Source organism: Leopardus geoffroyi, chromosome C1 (genome assembly GCF_018350155.1).
Source record: "Leopardus geoffroyi isolate Oge1 chromosome C1, O.geoffroyi_Oge1_pat1.0, whole genome shotgun sequence".
NCBI classification, from domain to species: Eukaryota; Metazoa; Chordata; class Mammalia; order Carnivora; family Felidae; genus Leopardus; species Leopardus geoffroyi.
This window is the reverse complement of record NC_059328.1, coordinates 186,191,338-186,215,261: the sequence shown is the minus strand read 5'-3', so window position 1 is coordinate 186,215,261 and position 23,924 is coordinate 186,191,338. Positions and strand designations below refer to the sequence as shown.

The following is a 23,924-nucleotide window of genomic DNA, read 5'->3' as shown; positions in this document are numbered from 1 at the left end:
CCATGTTCAAGTACATCTAGAACCATATGGTCTAGTGCCGGGTTTCTCAGCCTCCATAATTCTCTATTGAGGGACTGAATAATTCTTTATTGTGAGGAGCTTCCATGTGTGTTGCAGGATGTGCAGCAGCATCTCTGGCCTCTGTGCGCTAGATGCCAGTATCATCAATTGTAAACAACCAAGAATGTCTCCAGAAATTGCCAAACATCCCTAGGGAGCAAAATCATCCCAGTGGAGAACCACCGGTCTAGGGAAACACTTACCGTCTTCAGGTGGATTACAGTGATCTGAAAAGCGTTGGATACCACAAAAGAAAGCAAGGAGAAAATGAAATTGGTGATAGGTTGCTTTTTATTCCTGGCATGAGGACGAGCACGAAGTATTCAAAGGCCAGAATGTGTAATCAATCTAGCTTTAGCTTCAGAAATAGACAAAAGATCTACAGGATGAAGCCTGAAGCTCACTAGAGATTTCCAAAAGAAGAGAGAGGTGAATTAAATATGACGAGATAAAATAATTCATGCAACAGCAACAGGACTTAATTATGGGTGACTGCAGTCTATGAATGTGAATCAAAAAAGTGCCAAAGGCACATCGAGCAATGATGACTGAAATGATGCTCATCATAAATGACTGGCTTATAAACCAGGGCTTGCTGGATGGAACGCATGGAATAGCTGCATCTGGTAGTGGCCTTAATCAATAGGCGAGTCCAGGTAAGCAGTTCAGAAGCGGCGAAACTGATGGTATCATTGGCCCATGGCACTGGGATGAGAGTGCTTTATAAATCATCTTGACATCAATCCAAGCAGTAGGAAAGCAAAACTGAGGTTTCAGGTCTCAGGTCTGGAAGGATGCGGCATGTGCAGAGATAAACTGAGCCGAGAGAAATGATAGGGAGGAGACAGAAGTGAAATGTGCTCCGCCCATAGGAAATAAATGCCAAAACTGTTATTGCGGAAATGCAAATTTAGACACAGAGAAGGCGTCAAAACAGTTAAGTAAATCAGCCCAGAAGGCACTTGGAATGGAAGAATGATTACAGCACAGAGCCCTCCCAAAGAAAACAGGAAACACGCTGCACAGGGAAGGGGGGGGGGGGGGGGGGCGGGGCGGGGCACAAAACCTTCCTCAAACAGACGATCTTCCATGCAAGTAGAAACTTGAAATGAGACATGGAGCCACAAACTCTCACACAAACACTCAGTAACCACATAACAGCTGCCTGATGCAGAGCAGAGTCTGTGAATATGTCTTTGAAATTATCAGTGGCAACAGCTGAATAAGACAGAAGCTGTGAAGGCTTCTTCTCTGTTAAGCGAGGCTTTTAGAAAATCTCTAGGAGACCACGGGCTTCATGATTTCAGCAGCAGGGAAAGCGTTTTGAAGCTCCAAGCCACAGCTTGAATGTAGGGATTGCTAAGAAAGTTATGTTTAATTACAAAGAAATCAGCACACATTTTCAGCAGGGAAACTGTCTTGCAAACCTGTGAGGTTAAGCTGCAAAGGAACATGTTAATGGCTGAAGCAGCCTATCCAAATAATTCAAACACCTTTCTGGAAAGCATTTGACACCATTCTTTGTAAAAACCCTAATCTGCCAAAATATATTCTGGCATTTACAAGGCAAGCTATTTTAACCACAATGAGGAAAAGAATCCTCCCCACCCCCCCTCACCAATTTTCAGATAGGCTATCGGGTTACAGTCAATATTCTGGCATGGCAGGAAGAACACAGGCTCATTTGAAATACGGTGTGCAGCTCTGATAAGGACATAAATATGGAGAAGGTGGAGCAGAGAGCAACCAAGTGATAAAGAGACTCAAAGGAGACATACTTTACATTAGCACGTATCTTGCAAAATCAGCAACTGCACAGCACTTGGTCAGCAAAGAAGGGGATTTATGAGAGAATTTCATTGAGATGTTGAGGGAAAATCTAAAGGGATTACAAATGATAATGCAACAGGGCTGCTTGATTTTGAATGTAAGACCAGGGTCTGCAAATTTAGGTGAATTTTAAAAATGTAAAAAAAAAAAAAAATCCTGTTTGTTCATTGGTGAGGGCTTGGGTTTTCTGAGGTGGGGAGGGGCCTTGAGCAGTGTTGGGAAAGAGGGCACAATGGAGCTGCTGTCAGAACAGTGGGAAGGATAAACAAAGAAGGAAACGAATCTTACAGCATCTTGGACATGGCAGGGTAGACTCATCCCATCCGACACCAGAGAAATAGATATTTTCCTCTTTGGGTCCATCTCATGGTTTTATGTATGGATATTTTTCTTCTTGGATCAGCCTCATGGTGGGTTTTGTGTAATCCTATTCCATGAGGCAGAAAGCAGGTTGTTTCACCATCATAGAGATTCTAGACCACATACATCAGGGTTCTTAATGTTTTCTCTGGCTTTTCTCTTCTCTTATTTCAAGCCCAACACATCTTTCAAGATTCAACCCAAATTCTATCCCCTCTGTGAAGTCTTTGCTGGCTTCTTCGGTTGAAAGTGATTTCTTCCTATTCTGAACCCTTCTGGCATTCTCTTCTTTTCGTGACACCATTTATTGTGTGTTTACCTTGTACCTAGCATAAGTTATATCAAAGAAAAAAATGAAAGACTATGGCATTTTGAGTGGGGAAATAAAGTAGGAACAGATGAAAATTAGAGAACTGGGATCTAATTCTAGTTAAGATTTGAAATAGAAGAAATCAACTTTCTTAGAAAAGACAAAAAGGACTTTAAATGCTAATATAGGATTATTTCATTATGTTTTCATTATGTAAGCATAGTCTATGATATATGAGTGTGTACACACATGTACGTAAAAAAAATTTTTTTTTAATTCTGGAGGGACAGATACCTGCTAATAACTGTGACTTCCTCTAGGGAATGGAGTAACTGATAGGCACTCAAAAAAGACCTAATTTACTTGACCACATCCAATATGGAGTGTGAGAAGGGAGAAAGGATGATTAAGGACTTGCATTTGCCTCTATTAGTGGATTATTTTTATTTTTGTAAATGCATGTTTCTGTGTGTATATGCCAAGGTCTCAGAAGAAATAAACCACCCTAATTATTTTAACAGTGAGAATTTAACATAAAGAATTTTTAACCAAGTGTAAAAGAATTAAAAAAGCATAAAGAGAACACTGAAGTATCACAGAGGTAATAACTGCACAAAGTACCCACCACCTCCAACTAGGGAATAAAGAGAGGCCAGGATTATTATTAGTAGTATTTTTTGGATTATTACATTTTAGACGTTTGGAAGGGAGCTTGGCTGGTGCTGGTGCCTGAGGATCTTAGAGAATGAATTCAGATCTCCGACAAGGGGTGTCAGAGAAGATTGGGAAAACTGCACAACTGAAATCATTGCCTCTGGGCGAGAGTCAGGGGGAAGGGCCATTGCTGGGTAACCCCCACGGGAACAGAAAGAACAGGAAGCAGCTAGTTCTTCCTCCTCCTTGCACCTTTGTCTCCTCTTTGGCGCCCCCTAATGGAGACAAATGGCAGAGCTTCCCTTTCAGTCCCAGGGAATTGTGTATAGCTTGTCGATGAACCTTATTCACAGTTTATCGAGTAAGTTGTATTGCAAACTCTACGATCCTTGTGGGTGAAATAAACAAGTCAGCTCTATCATAATCCTAGGAGTCAGAAATAGCCTCAAAGAGGTTAGAAACGTAACTAGTTTCCTTGGGGAGGAACATTGGTTTGGCAGAGAGTATGCATAGGTAGGAGCCAACAAGTTTTATTCTTTTTCTGGCTCTGCCACTAAATAGGCAGTCTCATACAAACCATGTAATCGCTTTTAAAATAGCCATATTAAGAATTAATCCCTGTCTAGTGCTTATTATGTGTTGAGCACTAGGTGTTTTACATATAGTAACTAATTTAATCCTTACAACATTTCTATGAGGAATAAGGACTTGGGGTGCCTGGGTGGCTCTGTCGGTTAAGCATCTGACTTTGACTCAGGTCATGATCTCACAGTGGGTGAGTTGGAGGTCCGTGACTTCAAGCACCACATTGGGCTCTGTGTTGACAGCTCAGAGCCTGGAGCCTGCTTCAGATTCTGTGCCTCCTTCTCTTTTTGCCCTTTCCCTGTTCATGCTCTGTCTCGCTCTCTCTCTCAAAAATAAATAAAGATTAAAAAATTTTTTTTTCTTTAAAGTAATAGGGACTTTAGTTAATTCACCCAAGGCCACAAAATAGTAAGGGGAAGACCAGCATATGAACCCAGCAGTCTGATGTAGAGATTTTTCTCTCCACTAACAAGCTTTGCTGCCTCTCAAACATTTATATGAAGCTTATCACATGCCAGGCACCTTTCTAGGCCCTAAAAATATAGGGCCTTATCTACAGATTAGGAAAATGAAGCCTGAAGAGATGTGACTCTCTGGCCCCCGTTTCCCTGTCTGTCAAATGAGGAGGTTGGACCAGCTGACACTGAAGGCTTTTTCTACAAGACACTAGGATCCTATTACAAAAAAGCTCAAGGGTCCTGACTAAAACATAACTACAAAGAAAGCCTGTCTCACATATTTAGGGACCCCTGATCTCACAGGACTGATAACAGCACAATCTTGTACTTCAGTACAAAAACTGCCAACTTGACATAGGTTATTATTCTCCATCATCTATTCTCCTGCTAGGAGCTAGGTGGGAAACAAAAGGAAGGGGATCAATAGCTTTTTAGGAAAAAATCATTTAGGATAATCTGTTTCTTGCTTTGGGCATGTGGCACTGTGGTCATTTCACATCTGACTATAGCCCTTAGTATTAAATTGGGGAGAGGATAGCACATATTTTTTTATTACTTTTTTTCCTCCCATTTTTATATCCTGTTTGACTTTTAAATTTTCAGACTACCACAGGCCTTTGAGATGGGTTAGTGTTTTCAAAACGGAAAGGCCCAGAGACCACGGATGCTTGAGAACTTGCCTGAGGACACCCACCTGGAAAGAACTGAGCTGGGATTTGAACTTGTGATGAGTTTTACCTATAGTGACAGTACTAGGACTGCCAAGACTAAAACTGATCTTGTCTTAGAAATCCTAGTTTTTAAATAAAAACTCTCCTGTCAGCGTGTAACCTTGTAACTCTTGACAGGCCAGGGATAGGGACATTAATAAATTGCCAGCCTCTCAGTCAAATGACCCGACACCGCTGAGTTCCTGGAAGCATCACCAAAGCAAGTCACAGGCCAGCCGTCCACCATGCTGATGGGGTACACAGGTGTCCAACATCCCCAGGAACTTCACACCCCACTATAAGGCCTGATAGGTAAAATACGACAAATCCCCTAAGAGCCTCAGGAATTAAATGATTTTATAAGGACAGACACCCATTTTCTTAGAAATGTTCCTGTGAAAAAAAAAATAATTGTGCACCTGAGCTAAATCAAGCCTTTTTCACCAACATATGCCACTTTGGGCTTATGAAAAAGTCCCTAATAGCCTTTAGGACCCTACTCTGCTGGGAAATAGAGGGCTCACTGTAATAACAAGAGTCCTGCCTTAGAGGAAGATCTTGATTCTTCATCTGAATATCCATAGAGCCCAGGAAAGAGCCTGGATAAGGAAGCAAGTGAAGGGAGAGAACGAGCCTCCCCAAAGAATGGTCCTGGAGTGCACGTTCCACGGTGGCTCTCCAACAACAACTAAGCAGGAGGCTGGCACGTGGTTCCTGTTTCTCCTCTCCCCTCCCCGGATGGGCTAGAGGTCTTTTAGGAATTCCATACCCTCTTTGCAATGCAGCCACAGCTTGTGCCCAATGTCTCCCTGGAACCTGAAAATGAATTACTTTAATCCACTATCAAAGTTAACAACTAATTGAATCCAATATTGCTGAAGGGAAGTTGGAAGGCCCTGGGGGTTTCTTAAATCAGGGCTCAAATTCCAGGTCCTCCACCGGCTGTGCAAGTCTATGCAGGTATGTAGCCTCTCGAGCCTGGTGTCTTCATTTGACAAAGGTGAGTAACAATGCCCCTCTCATTGGCTGGCGTGTTAGTTTCCTATGGCTATTGTAACAAAGCACCACAAACTGGGTGGCTTAAAATAACAGGGACTTTTACTTTCATAGTTCTGGAGGCTGGAAGTCCAAAATCAAGGTGTTAGCGGGAAGGGGTATGTTTCTTCTGAAGGCTCTAGGGAAGAATCTTTCCTTGTCCCTTCTGGCTTCTTATGGCTCAGACATATCTTGGTTTATGGCAGCATAACTCCAATCTCTGCCTCATCTTCTCACTGCCTTCTCTCTGCATCTTTATGTCCTCTCCTTTTCTTTGAAGGACATCAGTCATTAGATTTAGGCCAACCCTAATTCAGATGATGTCATCTGGATTCTTAACTAATTACATCTGCAAAGACCTTATTTCCAAATAGGGTCAAATTTGGAGGTTGCAAGTGGACATGAATTTGGGGACAGGGTACATGAAAAGTGCCTCACACAATACTTGCATGTTACAGGTCTTTCAGAAAGGAATGGTTCTTGGTTTTGATATTATTGCTGCCCCTGGAGCCATTTTCTTCCTAGAGAATTTTAAAAAAGGTTTGACCTGGGAATGAAAGGGCAGGCCTGAGGAGTGGTGGGGGAAGGGACAGCATAAAGGCCCAACAGAGAAAGTAGGAGGTTCAGAAAGAGGGAGGAGAAAGTGCTGAGGTGACAATTACTGTGTGGGCTTGCTGGGTTTCTGAGTGCCCCCAAGGCTGAGGCCCAGGACAAGCTATCAACGTTGGTCAGGAAAACCTCAGCCGAGCACAGCCTGGCCATCTCCCAGTGTGGCTGAACTTTTATGAGGGAAAAGGAACAGAAGAATCTGGGGAAAGAAACTCTCCACATCCCCACTTCTAGTGTACGTATTTCAGAACATTTCTTACAGAAGTGGAAGAAGAAGAGATTCTGGAAGCCACACTCCCATGGGCTGAGGCCTTCTCACTGAAAAGTAAGTGATTCTCTCTCAGAGCTGAGCATGGACAGAAACTCCTACAATTTCAGATGACTCCTCAGGTGATTTCAACCAAGTGTAGTGAAAATGTGAAATCAAAGGCACTGGAAAAGCTAGGTCCCTTCCTCCCTAAGGTCAGGATGACAGGCCCTAAAATTTACTCAACACAATTCTGAATACACTAAAATTTCATTCTGATATAAATTGTACACTGACAAGCACTGTAACTGATACTTTTGATATGTTTGACATATCTTTATGTCACCAGAGGAGATGGAAGAGCAAGAGGTGAGTCACAACTAAAAATTATTAAGTGTAAAGATTCCCTTGAAGACTAACTTCTTTTTCCCAGAGACCAGCCTAGTGGCTTCTCAGCCAAGTATTCCTAACCTTCTCTCTATACCATGAATACTGTTGACAGTTTGGTAAAGTCCATGGGCCTCTACTCAGAATGTTTTAAACAAAACAAAGTAAAATAAAATGACATAAAATAAAATAACATAAAAGGACATAAAATGACATAAAATAAAATAAAATAAAATAAAATAAAATAAAATAAAATAAAAACAAAGCAAAGTAAACTAAGTTTCTCAATATTAAAATACCAACAACAAAAAACAACAAATTTGCTCTATGGTCCATATGTGCTTCTTTATTAATGTATTAAATAACAAGATCCAGCAGCAGGTCCTCTTTCTACTGGAATTTTGAAGTAATGAGGGATACAACCAATATTTCAAGATCTCTGCCACAACTATGTTGGGATCCACAGATACCTGTGATTTGTTACCTGCATTCATAGTTAAAGAAAATGCTAAATTTCAGTTAGAGATTAGTGAAAATAAACAGTTTTTCCCTCACCCAAGTTCACAGAATTCTATCCATAGAGATGGTGGCCCCCAAATTTAGAACCCCTGTTCTAAGCAAGCTTTTCAGAGGTACCCAATTTCTGGTGGGTAGCCTGAGCTACCCAGCTAGCCTGAGCTAGCCTGAACACCAACTCAGTTATGTTGGCAAAGGAGGCCCCCTGCTGGCCGGAGGGCTCATGCTAGTCCTCGGAAAATTCATTTAATTGGCCGTGTTGGAAAGCAATGGGTCAGGCAATTAATTCACTGACTCATATCAAGAAATGGAGCAGGAAAGCTACTTGTCAGCCAGGCTCTGGGGTATCTAATCAGTGCAGATTTAGAAGTTCCATTTGGCTTAATGGGGAAGTGCTGATGGTTTGTAGCTGTTGGTCATTAGTTGAAGAGGACGAGATGCCAGCCTGGCAGGCTGTTTGTAAGGGGGCTGCTTTGACCTGCTCCTGCTCAACAATAACAAAAACCCTGCAGATTGCTTAAAGGTTAGATTTCCCAATGGGCTTGTCTAACCAAGATCTTTAGGACCTGCCTTCAGTACTTGGAGCATGGAGCCAAGTGGAAGGGAAGGAAAGCAGAAATGAATTTAGGACTTACTGTGCCGGAAACAAAGGTGTGTACAAATATGCTATCGCAATCAATTCCTAAAGCAACTCTGCATGGAATTTTTAGATTATTTTGTTTGTGTGTTTGATTTTATATACGGATGTGAATGAAGTTTGGAGAGGAAACTTGTCACTTGCCCATGGTCATTGAAGGAACTGCCATGTGGGCTGGGGGGATGGGAGCCCATCTGATGCCCAGTCTCCACCACCAGAGGCAGGACAGTGAGATACCCAAAGCACTACCCATTCAACGTGGCACAGAGTCTGGGACCCTGTTGTCTGGTTTGAATCCCAAGCTGTAGCACCTACTAATGGTGTGAATTTAGACAAGTTAATGAATCATTCTGTGCCTCAGTCTCTTGATCTGTAAACTGAGGATAATAACAGTACCTGTAGTAAGGGATGTTGCATTGATTACATGTAAAACCCACAGAACAGTGCCCAATATCTGTAGCAATCGCTAAATGAAAGGTACCATCACTCTCCGACAATACTGCCTCCTGAATACCAACACGGCAACACAGCAGCCAATAGCTTAAACCCGTGTTCTTCAACTGACGGCGAGTTTGTTCCCCTGGGGACACTTGGCAATTGCAAGGACGTGTTTGGTGGTCACAACTCGGGGCCAGAGATATTGTTAAATACCCTCCAGTGAACAAGACGGCTCCTCCCACAACAAAGAAGTGTGTAGCCCAAGTGTCAGTAGGTCTGAGGTTAAGAAACTCTGCCCTGAACCGAACACAAATGAGGTAAAGAGTATTTTGCCAGATATGAGGAGTCACTAAGTTGAAATCAGAAGCCCCCATCCTAGTGGAGGAAGGCCAGACAATACACAAATAAATAAACAAGAAACTACTGGATGACAGTAAATGCTGTGAGAAAAATAAAGCAGGAACAGAGCATAATCAGGTCGGGCTGCTTCAGACTGGACGAGCAGAAAGTCTTCCTAGAAGAGGTGACATTTAAACTGGAACTTTCTGTCATTGAAGATCTGAGCAAAGAGCATGGAGCTGGCAAAGGGACAGGTTTTGCAGAGATACCACGGTAGGGACAACCTGGATGTGCCTCAGGAGCAGAATAGGAATCTAGAGCTGAGGAAGGAGGTAGAAAGGCAAGTGAAATTCCAATCAGGCCACACAGAATGGCTTCTTTTGGACAATGCTGCCTCGTGGTGTACTCCCTAGGAAAAAATGTTGCCTCAAAGCACCTGATGGTAACTAAAATACATGATTTGTTATGTGGCGTAAATTTTTTTTTTTAATTTTTTTTTTCAACGTTTATTTATTTTTGGGACAGAGAGAGACAGAGCATGAACAGGGGAGGGGCAGAGAGAGAGGGAGACACAGAATCGGAAACAGGCTCCAGGCTCTGAGCCATCAGCCCAGAGCCTGACGCGGGGCTTGAACTCACGGACCGCGAGATCGTGACCTGGCTGCAGTCGGACGCTTAACCGACTGCGCCACCCAGGCGCCCCTATGTGGCGTAAATTTTAAGTTGGTCTTTTTCCTCCTTTAGGGAGCAATAAGAGGGAGCCTCTTTCCTAGCAATAAATCAGTTAACAATAAATTAGCCAATTATTGGAATTGCTGTTTCTGTTTGAGATCAACCATATTTTGCTCCATCAGAGCTTTTGCCCTGAGTAGGATGCTGTATCGCAATGCACATTCTGAGGAGGGATAAAGCCAGGATAGGGGGCGGGGAAGGGGGCAGACAGGGTGCTCCGCTAAACCCATGCAGCTTTGCCCATATCTCCTCTGCACTCACAGTCAGAGGCTAAGGAAAGTCTCACCAAAGGATCTGATTAGGTACTTTTTCCACGGTTCCTGATGGATTTCTTCACATGAAGGCAAAAAGTATCACAGGATACTTTACTACTCATACAAAATTGAACCAGAGTTGTAATTTATTAAGCAAGTGTATGAGGCAAATTTTGATAGAATGTCCAATAGACTGATTTGGTTTATAAAATGGAGGGGAGGACAGTCAAGAGGAGGTTTCTATTTTTGAATATGGGGTAAACTATATCCAGAGTCCTCCAGGCAGGAATGTGTGTGGTGTAAACAACAGGAAGTGAGCCCTCAAAGGTCTGGATATATTATCTGGAGCATCCTTAAGCCACTCTGGAATCAAAATTTTCTCTGGGTGCTCTATTACATCAAGGTTTTAAAAACTAGCTGGGCAATGTTTAGGACTACTACCAGACCCCAGCTGGAAAGCATGTGGGGTCTCTAAAAGCTCGTTCTCAGTCAGCAAATCTGGCAAGGCGAACCTGTCAGCCATCTACCAGAGTCCACACTCACGATTCAAGTAACCTAATTAGAGCAAATTGCTAGTTGCGTCTTCCTCTTCCTTTAGTCTTAGAACCCCTAGTTTTATTTGGGGCAATTAAATGTACCCAGCTAAAACACTGTATTTCCCAGACCTAACAAAATTGTGTATGGTCGTATGACTAATTCCCAGCTAACAAAATTAAGTGGAAGGGTTTTGTATGATCTCTGGGAAAGCATCTTAAAAGACAACTGATGTATATCTTTGCTTATTCTTTCCTTCCCGCCATTCTGCCACTGGAATGTGGATTTAGTGGCTGGAGCTCCACTAGCCATTTTGTACTATGAGGACAAGGGTCATACTCTCAGGAAGGCAATGGTGACTGGAAGAAGCGTGGACGCCCAAAGAGCGTCTCTGTGGAGACTCCCAACTCTGTGGAGACGCCCAACTCTATGGAGTTGGCATACCAGTCCAAAGAATCCTATATCTGGACTTTGTGTGTAAGAAAAATCAACTACTTCTATATTATTTAAGTCATGGTCTTAAAAGTTTATTTCACGCAGTCAGAACTAATCCTAATGATACATCGATATTTGCATAATCTACTCAAATTGAGATTGAATGACCAAGATTAAGTACTCTCATAAGGTCTTATTTTATCTAAGTTTCTTAAATTTATTATTTTGAAGCAATAAACAACTTATAGGGGTGCCCAGGTGGCTCAGTTGGTTAAGCATCCGACTCTCGATTTCAGCTCAGCTGGTGATCTCAGGATGCGTGAGATGGAGACCCGCGTTGTATGGCTTTGCAGTCATAGCATGGAGCCTGTTTGGGATTCTCTCTCCACCCCTCCCCTGCTCAAGCTCTCTCTCTTTCAAAATAAATAAATAAACTTGGGGCTTCTGGGTGGCTTATTTGGTTAAGTGTCTGACTTTGGCTCAAGTCACGATTTCACTGTTGGTGAGTTCGAGCCCTGTATGGGGTTCTGTGCTGACCACTCAGAGCCTGGATCCTGCTTCCAATTCTGTGTCTTCCTCTCTCTCTGCCCCTTCCCCACTCATGCTGTCTCTCTCTCTCTCAAAAATAAATAAACATTAAAAAAAAGATAAATAAACTTTAAAAAATAAACAATATATAATAAAGGTTGACACTATATGAAGTCTTAGCCAATCAATTTTGAGTTTGTTTGATGCCCCCATTAATCTAAAAGGTTTTGTTCTTTTTAATTCATTTATTTATTTTTGAGGGAGATTGAGAGCACAAGTGGTGGAGGAGCAAAGAGAGAGAGAGGCAGACACAGAATCCAGAGCAGGCTCCAGGCTCTGATCTGTCAGCACAGAGCCCATCATGGGGCTTGAGCTCCCAAACCGTGAGATCATGACCTGAGTCGAAGTCAGATGCTCAACCAACTGAGTCATCCAGATGCCCTGCATCAAAGGGGTTTTTTATTTTTATTTTTATTTTTTTTTCAATATATGAAATTTATTGTCAAATTGGTTTCCATACAACACCCAGTGCTCATCCCAAAAGGTGCCCTCCTCAATACCCATCACCCACCCTCTCCTCCCTCCCACCCCCCATCAACCCTCAGTTTGTTCTCAGTTTTTAACAGTCTCTTATGCTTTGGCTCTCTCCCACTCTAACCTCTTTTTTTTTTTTTCCTTCCCCTCCCCCATGGGTTTCTGTTAAGTTTCTCAGGATCCACATAATTGTGAAAACATATGGTATCTGTCTTTCTCTGTATGGCTTATTTCACTTAGCATCACACTCTCCAGTTCCATCCACGTTGCTACAAAGGGCCATATTTCATTCTTTCTCATTGCCACGTAGTACTCCATTGTATATATAAACCACAATTTCTTTATCCACTCATCAGTTGATGGACATTTAGGCTCTTTCCATAATTTGGCTATTGTTGAGAGTGCTGCTATAAACATTGGGGTACAAGTGCCCCTATGCATCAGTACTCCTGTATCCCTTGGGTAAATTCCTAGCAGTGCTATTTCTGGGTCATAGGGTAGGTCTATTTTTAATTTTCTGAGGAACCTCCACACTTTTCCAGAGTGGCTGCACCAATTTGCATTCCCACCAACAGTGCAAGAGGGTTCCCGTTTCTCCACATCCTCACCAGCATCTATAGTCTCCTGATTTGTTCATTTTGGCCACTCTGACTGGTGTGAGGTGATATCTGAGTGTGGTTTTGATTTGTATTTCCTTGATAAGGAGCGACGTTGAGCATCTTTTCATGTGCCTGTTGGCCATCCGGATGTCTTCTTTAGAGAAGTGTCTATTCATGTTTTCTGCCCATTTCTTCACTGGGTTATTTGTTTTTCGGGTGTGGAGTTTGGTGAGCTCTTTATAGATTTTGGATACTAGCCCTCAAAGGGGTGTTTTAATGAACCTTGGTAGATCTCATCAAATGAAGAAAATGGAATTCAGGTGTTCTATGGCCTTTTTCATTTAACACTGGTTTAAGATCTGCAATCATTGGTATATAGAAATAGAGACCTTCACCTTCAGGCTCCTATAGCAGAGTAGTAAATAATTCTCAACTAATAAGTCACCAGAAGATCTGGGAAGTTCCTTTTTCTCCTGAGCTTCCTGATCTTTCTGATGTAATAGTATGAGTTAATTGGCTCTACAATAGCCATTCTTAGAATTAAAACAAGAGAGATCGTTACCTGCAACATGTGCTAACTATTGTTACTGCTTACCCAATGCTTCTCAATCTTCCAGCCACATGATAAAATTGTACTTGGGGGACCTCTGTAGTTGAGAAGGGTCATGTTCTGGCCAATAAACTGTATCACTTCCAGGTTTAGTATTTAATTGCTCATGTGAGATCCTTCAGAGGTAGTGTCTCATTTACCATCATATCAGGTAGAGGCTGACCATCAGCTGAGTCCAGGAGGGCAGGTGATACCACTGCGGAGCTCAGCCCCCAAGTATCTCTTACTGGACACATAGTGTGAACAAAAAATATACCTTTTGTTTGTTTGTTTGAATCCACTGAGATTTAGAGATTGATTGTTACTGCATAATCTATATTATCCTGACATACTACACCATCCAGAAAAAAAAACCTTCTGAGGATGGGGGTAATCACAGCAGAACTCAATGATAAAATCTGTGGTTCCAGCAATCAGAGAAGAGATGTAGGTAAGTTCCCTCTGATTTGACTGATGCACTTAACCCTTTTAACATCAACAAATTCTGTCTATTAAACTTTTTATTGAGCAGTTTCCTACAACATATCCATCTACGAAAAATCTGCCAGTAAGCAAAGCCATCTTCCCATTGCTCAGTGACTTCAGACCCTATCAAATTTACTGCCCATCCTGGCATTTAGATTCCATACACAATTAGCGCCACCGTGTGGTATTTAGAATAAATGACATTTATTATAGGACTGTAAAAGCAAGTTCACCTATCAAATTATACCATTTACCCATTGAGAAGGGGATTATACATAATAGAAGAAACTACATACACCTTGCTAGGGCATCAAATCAAAAGCAGGAGGGAAAATGTTCCTGTCATGTGAGCATGGAAACTCAGTAGTAGTGAGGCTTGCTCATTGCTTTATTCATTCAACTAGTATTTCCTGAGGTCTGCCATGTACCGGATATTGTTCTGGGCCCAGGAAATACAGCAATGAACAAGATAGACAAAGTCCTTGCCTTAGTTGGAAAGACAGACAATGGAATAAATCAACAAAGTAATATATACTACAATGGCAAATATGATAAGTCCTATAAACCAAAATAAATCTGGGTCAGGGCATAGAGAGTGAAAGGGAAGGAATTATTTTAAATGTTGACAGAAATAAAAGAAAACAGTCTACATTTAGCTGCCCCAAAGTTACTTTAGATAAATGATCCGAATTTGCAAATATATATAAATATGAGCATTCTCTTGCAGATATTCAATGTTTCAAGATACCCAAAACTTGGTTTCTAAACATTATCCTGTCTTGGTCCATTCAGGTTGCTGTAATAAAAATACCATAGACTGGGTGGCTTAGACAACAAACATTTATTTCTCATAGTTGGAGAGTGGGAGGTCCAAGATCAAAGTGACAGCAGATTCAGTGTTGGTGAGAATCCCCTTCCTGGACTGTAAATGGCCATCTTATCACTGTGTCCTCACATGGCAAAGGAGTTAGGGAGCTTTCTGGGGTCTCTATTTTGAGTGCATTAATCCACTCATGAGGTCTCTTCCCCCATTACTGAATCCCTCCCAAAGGCTTCATCTCCTAATGACATGATATTGGGGGTTGGGATTTTAACATATGAATTTGAGAGGGACACATTCAGTCTATAGCAATCATTCTGAAAAGAAATCATGATTCTTTGAGGTAACATTGATTTTTTTCAAGTCTGAGGCAGGAAATAGGAAGATCCTGGGACATTTTGTTATGCTAAAAAATGCAGAAGCATTCAAAAACTAAACAACAGGGTGATGATAGTCTTTAACCTGTCACAGTAAACAAATTATAGGGGCTCCCATTAGCCAAAATGGGGACTAGTTAAGCATCAAGAGAACATTAACTATAATTGATATTACATTGGATGATTAAAAATCATGAGTTTGCGGTGATTTATTTTTTTGAAGGGAAGGGGCTCTGTTTTATAGAGTGCCAATAGAAGGTATTATGGAATTAGAGAATCATTATTTTGCAAACTGTAATAGAAATTCATGCAAGGATCATCTTGTATATTAATTTCCTCTTGCCGACATAAAAATTACTACAATCTTAGTGGCTTAAAACAACACAGATTTATTATTTTATAGTTCTGGAGGTCAGAAGTCTAAAATGGGTCAGCATGGCTGTTATCATTCTGCAGACTCTAGGGCAAATCTGTTTCTTGCCTTTTCTAGTTTCTAGATGCTGTCTACATTCCTTGGCTCTGACGGCCTCGCATCACTCCCACCTCTGCTTCCATTATTGCATCTCCTTCTCTCTGACTCTAACCTATCTACTTCCCTTTTATAAGGACCCCTGTGATAACATCAGGCTCACCCAGAGAATCCAGGATACTCTCCCCATCACAAGATCATTAACGGTATCTGCAAACTATCATTTTGCCATGTAAGGTAACATATTCACAGATTCCAAGCATTAGGATATAAACATCTCTGGAGACTTATACAGCCTACCACACATATATATGTGTGTATATATGTGTATATATGTGTGTAAATATATGTGTATGTGCATATATATGTGTATATACATACACATACATATATATATACACACAAACACATATATATACATACATATATATATGATATGAAGTACACAGATCACTTGTAGGATATTCTTGCCAAAAATGTTTAACTTGAATCTAATCAAACCTTTAGCCCTAAGTTCCAGCCAGCTTACAGAAATGACACCATAATAAAATAACAACACATATTCCATATATGGGACATGCTATGTGTTTACTACCCTAGACTCCTCAAAATTACAAAGTCATAAAAATGAATGAAGGATATTCTAAGTTTTTTTAGTTTGAAAAAAAAATGTTTTTTTAATCTTTATTTTTGAAAGAGAGACAGAGTGTGAGCAGGGGAGGAGCTGAGGGGAGGGAGACACAGAATCAGAAGTAGGCTCCAGGCACTGAGCTGTCGGCACAGAACCCGACGCAGGGCTTGAACTCACAGACCGTGAGATCATGACCTAAGCCGAAGTCGGACGCTTAACTGACTGAGCCACCCAGGTGCTCCTCTCCTTTAAAAGTTTTAAAAGAACTTAAGAAACATGATAAATATATGCAATGTATAAACCTTGATTGGATCTTGGTTTAAAGTTATTTTATTTTATTTTATTTTATTTTTCAACGTTTATTTATTTTTGGGACAGAGAGAGACAGAGCATGAACGGGGGAGGGGCAGAGAGAGAGGGAGACACAGGATCGGAAACAGGCTCCAGGCTCTGAGCCATCAGCCCAGAGCCTGACGCGGGGCTCGAACTCACGGACGGCGAGATCGTGACCTGGCTGAAGTCGGACGCTCAACCGACTGCACCACCCAGGCGCCCCGGTTTAAAGTTATTTTAAAGACAATTGGTGGAACTTTAAACTTGGCTTAAATATTAGATGATATTGTGGAATTATTGCTAATGTTCTGATATTTATGTAGGATAATGTCCTTTTTTTTTGGAAATGCATGTTGAAATATTTAGGAGTGAAATATACACTGCCTGAAACTTACTTTCAAATGATTTAGATAAAAACTGTATATGTAGAGAGGTGGGAGAAAGAGCAAACATTATGGCAAAATGTTAATGTTTTTTGACTCTAAGGAGAGAGTATGTAGTTGTATCTTGTACCTGTGACAGTTATTTTTATGAGTCAATTTTGCTAGGTCATTACACTCAGATATTTGGCCAAACATTATTCTAGACGTTTCTATAAAGGCATCTTTAGATGAGATTAACATTTAAATCAGGAGATTTGAGTAAAGCAGATTTTCTTGCATACTGTGGGTGGGCCTCATTTAATCAGTTGAAGGCTTTCACGGAAGAAGACGGATACCACTCCCCTGCAAGAATGAATTCTGTCAGCACACCACTTTTGTCTTGAACTGCAGCATCAACTCTTCCCTAGGTCTTCTGTCTGCTTGCTTATCTTGCAGATTTTGAACTTGCCAGCCTCCACAATCACATGAGCCAATTCCTTAAAATCTCTCCCTCCATCTCTCCCTCTCTCTCTAGCACATGTATACCAGGAAATATTTTATTATATATCATATATAGAGCATTATATAATATATATAGCACACACATAATAGGATATATATGTTACATACTAGTGTATATATATATATATATATATATATATACACACACACACACTGTGTATATATATATAGTATATATATATATATACACTGTATATATATACTGTATATATATTGCATGTGTCTGTGTGTGTGTATATATATATATATATATATATATATATATATATACATACAGTAAAACCTTGGTTTGTAAGCATAATTCGTTCCAGAAACATGCTTGAAATCACAAGCACTTATATATCAAAGTGAACTTCTCATAAGAAATGGAAACTCAGATGATTCATTCCACAACCCAAAATATTCACATACAGATTATTACAATGCTGTAATATAATATAAAATAGTAAAGAAAATACAAAATATAAGAAAAACAAATTAACTGCACTTACCTTTGAAAACCTTTGTGGCTGGTGTGAGAGAGAAAAGAGAGAGGAAGGTTACTGTGCAGGACGACTTCCACTATTGCTAATGGAATCACTGCTATCTATTGGCTCAATGGAATCTTTTTCTGCATGGGGCCATTATATTCGCTTGCACAGATGTTGACTACAGTACTTACTAATAAACTCTTGTAATATACTGTATTTAATGTAACTGGCAATAAGACAGCAGAGGAAAGGGTCTATATCTCTAGACAGCCTGACCTAGAATGAAGCAAAGCATTCCTAAGCTTACTCTTGCATGGAAAAAGAAAGGACTCTCCATATGTGCTTTGAAGTGACAAAAATTACACTGGTGCCAGTTGTGGGCACCTTCCAACGTTGTGAAAAATCATTAATTTCTGCCAGACACCATACCCTGAGACTGAGCATCCAAGCATAGGAGACGATCACCCACAATCCCACAGAGAGAGAGAGAGAGAACCATTGGCCCAGTTGTGATCAGGCGACATTGGACGTCACATACTGCTTGTAATTCAAGTCATTGCTCATTTATCAAGTTAAAATTTACTATAAATGCTTGTTCATCTTTTTTTTTTAACGTTTATTTATTTTTGAGAGACAGAGAGAGCATGAGTGGGGGAGGGGCAGAGAGAGAGGGAGACACAGGCTTGGAGAGGCTCGGAGCTGTCAGTACAGATCCCGATGCAGGGCTCAAACTCAAGAATGGTGAGATCATGACCTGAGCCAAAGTCAGACGCTTCACCAACTGAGCCACCTAGGTGCCCCAGAAATGTGTGCTCCTCTTGTGGAACACTCGCAGAACAAGTTACTTGCAATCCAAGGTTTTACTGTATATGTATCTTCCCTGGCTATCTAATTTATACAGTTAGCTTGCTTAATTTCTAGCCTCTCAAAAAGCAAAAAAATGATTAAAAGCAGCAGGATGGGGGACAGCAGGAGGAGATTTAAATAACCCAACTGTGTATAAGAAAATGGCTTCAAAAGGGGAAAAAATATATATATGAATTGCACTACATAGGGACATGTCATTTTTCTGTTATGGATAATTGAAGGCAGATTCAAAATTGTAAAGGAAGTGATGATAAATTAATAACAGACTTTAAAAATAAATTTCAGGAAACTTTTAAACAGAGTAGACAGAGTACACCCACCACCTGAAAGAAAGGAACTTTGTTCTCTTAGCATGACTGGGCTCACACCTAAAATAGGGGATTTAATCAGAAAAAGTACAATGAAATGGAAATTTGCCAATTTGGAGAGTTCTAACATGTAGCTGAACATTTTCAAAGAGCTTTAAATGGTAAACTAGCTAGAAATCAAACCAAACTTATGTCCCTTTAGATAAAATAACTGGCTCCCAATTTAATACCTTGGCAATTGTAAATAATGCTGCAATGAACATGTTTTAACTTTTCTAGAATTTCACAAAAATATAATTATACAGTAAGTCCTCTCTTGTATCTGGCTTCCTTCACTCGATTGTCTATCCATCAATCTACTGAACATTTGGGGGTCTTTCCAGTTTGGAGTCATTAAGAAAAAAGCTGTTATGAACATTCAACACTTTGTGTAGATGTATGTTTTCACAGCTCTTGGATAAGTACCTAGGAATAAAATTGCTGGATCCTATGGTAAGCACATGTTTAACTCTATAAGAAACTGCCAAAATACCTTCCAAATGGCCGTACCATTTTGAGTACTGACAATATTAGAGAGTTCCAGCTGCTTCAGATCTTCATCAATATTTGGTACTGGCAGTTTTTGTTCTTGAAGCCATTTGGTGGGTTTGTAGTGGTATCTCCATGTGGTTTTCTTCTCCTATGGACTAAGGGTGTAGCGCATCCTTCTATGTGTTTATTGGCAATTTTAATGTCTTTCATGGAACATCCATTGACATTTTTTTGTTTTTTTTAATTTCCTTAAAGCCTTTATTAGGTGAGATCTCTCTTGCAGTTTAGATAACTGGAGAGAGCCTTCCTGGTGATTCCCCATGGTCATACAGCATGTTTGCTTTTAGTGGGTTTCTATCAGAGGCCAGGACAGATTTTAACTGGAGGTTGTTGGAAGAAGGCCTCTTTCTTGCTCCATGAGGATGTTCTGACCCCAGGAATAACCTGGCACATCAGCCCTGAAGGTGGGCCCTTTGCCTTTTGTGCAGCCTTGAAGCCAGCAGGGAGTTCCAGTGGATAGCTGGAAGCCTCAGCGGCTTGGAATTAGGCTGGAGCTTTTCCCTGCTCAATATTTAGCTCATTATGGACCTATAAGCATTATGTATATATTCCAAGTATAGGTCTTTTGTCGAGTATATTTATCCCAAATATAGCATAAGTTTTAATGTTAATATATTCCAATTATTTTTTTCTTCATGATTCATGCTTTGTGTGTCTTAAGAAATCTTTGTCTATCAAAAGAAAGCGATTTCAAAATTCAATTTCTCTCTAGAATTTCTAGAGTTTTAGCTTTTATTTAAGTCTATTACCCATTTCACAATCTCAATTTTGTACTAAAATTACGTATGGTGTGAGGCAAAAGTTGAGCTTTATTTCCCATTTGAATATGTAATTTTTCCATTTGTTAAAAAGACTACCTTTCAGAGTGCCTGGGTGGCTTAGTCAGTTAAGAGTCCCACTCTTGATTTCATCTCAGGTCATGATTTTATGGTTTATGGGATCAAGCCCCACATCGGGGTTCTCATCCCCTCTTTGGCTCTTCCCCACTCGTATGCACACACATGCACGCTCTTTCTCTCTCAAAAATAAATAAACTTAAAAAAAAAAAAAGACTGCCTTTTCCTTACTAAATTACTTTCGCACTTTTGTCAAAAACCAAATGTCCAATAGGCATGGATCTATTTCTGAACTCCATTCTGTGCATTGGTCCTTAACATTTCTTATAAACCAGGTGTGCTGGTCTACTGGCAACAAATTTACTCATCTTTTCCCTGTCTGAAAAAGTCTTTTCTCACCTTTTCTGAAGGATATTTTGGCTGAATATATAATTTAGGTTGCCAGGCTTTTTCTTTAAGCACTTTAAAGATGTTATACCAAGGTCTCTAATTTCCACTTTGAGAAAAGACATATATAGTCATTCTCTGTATGGAATGTATCCTTTTTTTTTTTTCTCCAGCTGCTTTACAATTTTCTCTGGTTTGATCATGGTATACCTTAGAGAGGTTTTCTTTATGTGTCACCCTTCCTATTGAATTTCTTGGATCTGTGAGTTTATAGTTTTCATCAATTAGGGAAATTTTCAGACATTATTTCTTACATTGTTTTTGTCTCCCCTACCCCAGCTTCTAGGATTTGAAATACAAGAATGTTAGAAGACCTGATATTATCCCAGAGGTGGCTGAGGCACTGTTGTAGTATTTTTCTCTTGGTGCTTGTAGTAAGCTTCAACTTCATTGATCTTTAGTTCTGCAGTGACCGATACAGAATTCCATCTAGTCCTTCTCAACTAGCTAGTGAACAGAGGTAATCAAATAGCAGCAGTGATTTTTAAAAATAAATCTTAGACATACTTGAATTATTGGTATAGATGTATTAACCACAAAATATTTAAGGACTATTAATTTAGAAATGTGTAGTTTTTTCAATACCTTCTTTACTGTCTATAAAATTAGCTTATGTATATACATAATATAGGTAACATTAGAAATGATACTGAAGGGGAACAGCATGGAAGTTTTTTTGTGTGTCTCCCATCCATGAAATACAGCCAGACCAACACTAAACCATCCTGCACACCTAGAAAACTGATTGGAGGATTAACACAACAATCTGCACAACCTGAACCACAGAATTCAGCAGGCACCCGGTGCGGAGAAGTGAACTTGGGGAGCGAGAAGGCACAGGAAGGGAGGTGCTTTTGCAAGTGGAGAGAGGATGGAGACTGGGTGGGGGGGAGAGAATACAAGAAAAGCACCCCTCCCCAAAAGCAGCTGGAGAGAAAGTGGAAAATTGGAAACAGCCACAGGGACCAAACTAAAAAGGGAGAAAGGAGAAAGGAGAGGGTTTAAATTCCATTAAGACTGTAAACAAGGGGATCGCAAAGGCTGCAGCTCTGCAGCTCGATACCTGGTGGTGCTCTGGTGGGAAGGGCGAATCCCCAGGAACAGAGTGGGGTCCGGGAGGTTCTCAGGCCACACAGGAAAAAGCAGTTCCACTGCCGGAAGGACATTTGGTAGAGACTGTTGAAGCCACCTGGTCCAAGCAGACCCCAGAAAACGACCACATTCACTGGTGCTGGAACAAGGTGGTTAAGGGTAAAGCCTGGTGCCAGATGTGTGATGTGATTTCCCATAATCCCTGAAAAGCTGCTGCTACACTAACTCGTGAACTTTTTCTGGCACCTGGCACCTGGCACCTGGCTGCAGTCTCAGGGCACCGGCAGCAGCAGGGTCCAGCAAGCGTTCCTGGGTGCAGCCGACATTTGGCCACTGCTCATTCGGTCATTGCTTGGTGAGACCCTCCCATAGAGGGGCGGAACGGGTCAAAGCCGCAGTCCTTCAGAAGTAAGGGGTCAGGGAAAACAGCTGCATCTGAGACAAAACTCGGGAGAGAGGTACTGCCTGGGGTCTGGTCACGGAGAGTGAAAAAGTGGGGAGTGGACAAAGCTGAAGACAGAGGACAGGTGCGTGATTGCTGATCCTGGAGAACAGAGTTCCCAAACTAGAGACTGGGTAGCTGGGTGGCACCATTTTCACCGATCCCATGCATGTGCACAAGCACCTAGGAGCGCCACAACACTCCACCCAGTAGGCTAGCAGTGCCATCTAGTGGAGAGCTGAGCTGTTACACTGAGCCCCGCCTAACTGGGCCAACTTCACTCCTCGAGAACACAAATCACACCGGCTGCTTAGTTTATGGACTATACAGCACTACATAGTTTGACTTCTAGTGGAAAACAAAGTAATTTCAGTCCTACTTCAATCTGTTACCAGCTCCATCTATTCAATTTTTTTTTCTCTTCTATGCTTATTTTCTTTTTCTTGAATACAGAAAGAGAAAAAATTCATTTCTATTTTCAATTATTAAAAATCTTTCTTTAATTTTTATTACTATATTTTTTACTTTTGTGTAAATTTTTTCAAATTCTATTTTACTTCCATTTTATTTTAGTCTACTCCAGTGTATTCACCTTTCCAAATTTTCAAATGATTTCCTTTTTTTTTCTTTTTTCTCTTTTTCATTTCTTTTCTTTTTCTTGAATGCAGAAAGAGAAAAACTTCATTTTTACTTTCAATTTCTATTAAAAATATTTTTCTTTAATTTTGTTAACTATATATTTTGCTTTTATGTAAATTTTTTCAAATTCTATTTTACTTCCATCATTTTATTTTAGTCTACTACAGGGTATTCACTTTTTCAAATTTTCAAACTATTTTTTTAATCTTTTTCCCTTTTTCATTTTTTTCTTGAATACAGAAAAATAATTCATTTTTATTTTTAATTTTTATTAAAAATATTTTCTTTAATTTTTTCCTACTATATTCTTTACTTTTGTGTATATTTTTTCAAATTCTATTTTACTCCCATCACTTCATTTTAGTCTACTACAGTGTACTCAATTTTTCAAATTCTCAATTTCCTTTTTTTTTCTTTTCTCCCCCCCACCCCCAACCCTTTCAACCACTTTCAACACCCAGACCAAAACACACCTAGGATCTAGCATCATTTATTCGATTTGTGTGTGTGTGTTTAATTTTTTAATTTTAATATTTTTTTAATTTTAATTTTTCTACATCATTAATTCCTTTATTCCCTTCAAAATGACAAAACAAAGGCGTTCACCCCAAAAGGAAGAGCATGAAGAGAGGGCAGCCAGGGATTTAACCAACACAGATACAAGCAAGATGTCTGAACCAGAATTTAGAATCACGATAATAAGAATACTAGTTGGAGTAGAAAATAGATTAGAATCCCTTTCTTCAGAGATAAAAGAAGTAAAAAATAGAATGAAATTAAAAATGCTATGACTGAGCTCTAATCACGGATGGATGCAGCAGCGGCAAGGATGGATGAGGCAGAACAGAAAAT

The 23,924-nt window shown here is 40.3% G+C and overlaps 1 protein-coding gene across 4 annotated transcripts in view; it reads right to left on the bottom strand.

Annotated features, from left to right (window-relative positions):
• Positions 1–333: 333 nt before the first annotated feature.
• MAIP1 (matrix AAA peptidase interacting protein 1) overlaps positions 334–23,924 on the bottom strand; it is a 39,183-nt gene continuing 15,592 nt past the window's right edge. For 2 of the 4 annotated variants that reach the window (XR_006713082.1, XM_045480647.1), the window contains exons 5-6: positions 17,872–17,889; positions 334–876 (exon numbers count right to left, since the gene is read on the bottom strand). Coding sequence is in view for 2 of the 4 variants with exons in the window: in XM_045480647.1 (XP_045336603.1) it covers positions 834–876; positions 17,872–17,889 (61 nt within the window). In the remaining 2 variants the exon portion in view is untranslated. Of the gene's footprint in view, positions 877–16,951; positions 17,222–17,871; positions 17,890–23,924 lie in introns of those variants that run through there. The other 2 variants (XR_006713081.1, XM_045480646.1) reach the window with 1 other exon arrangement.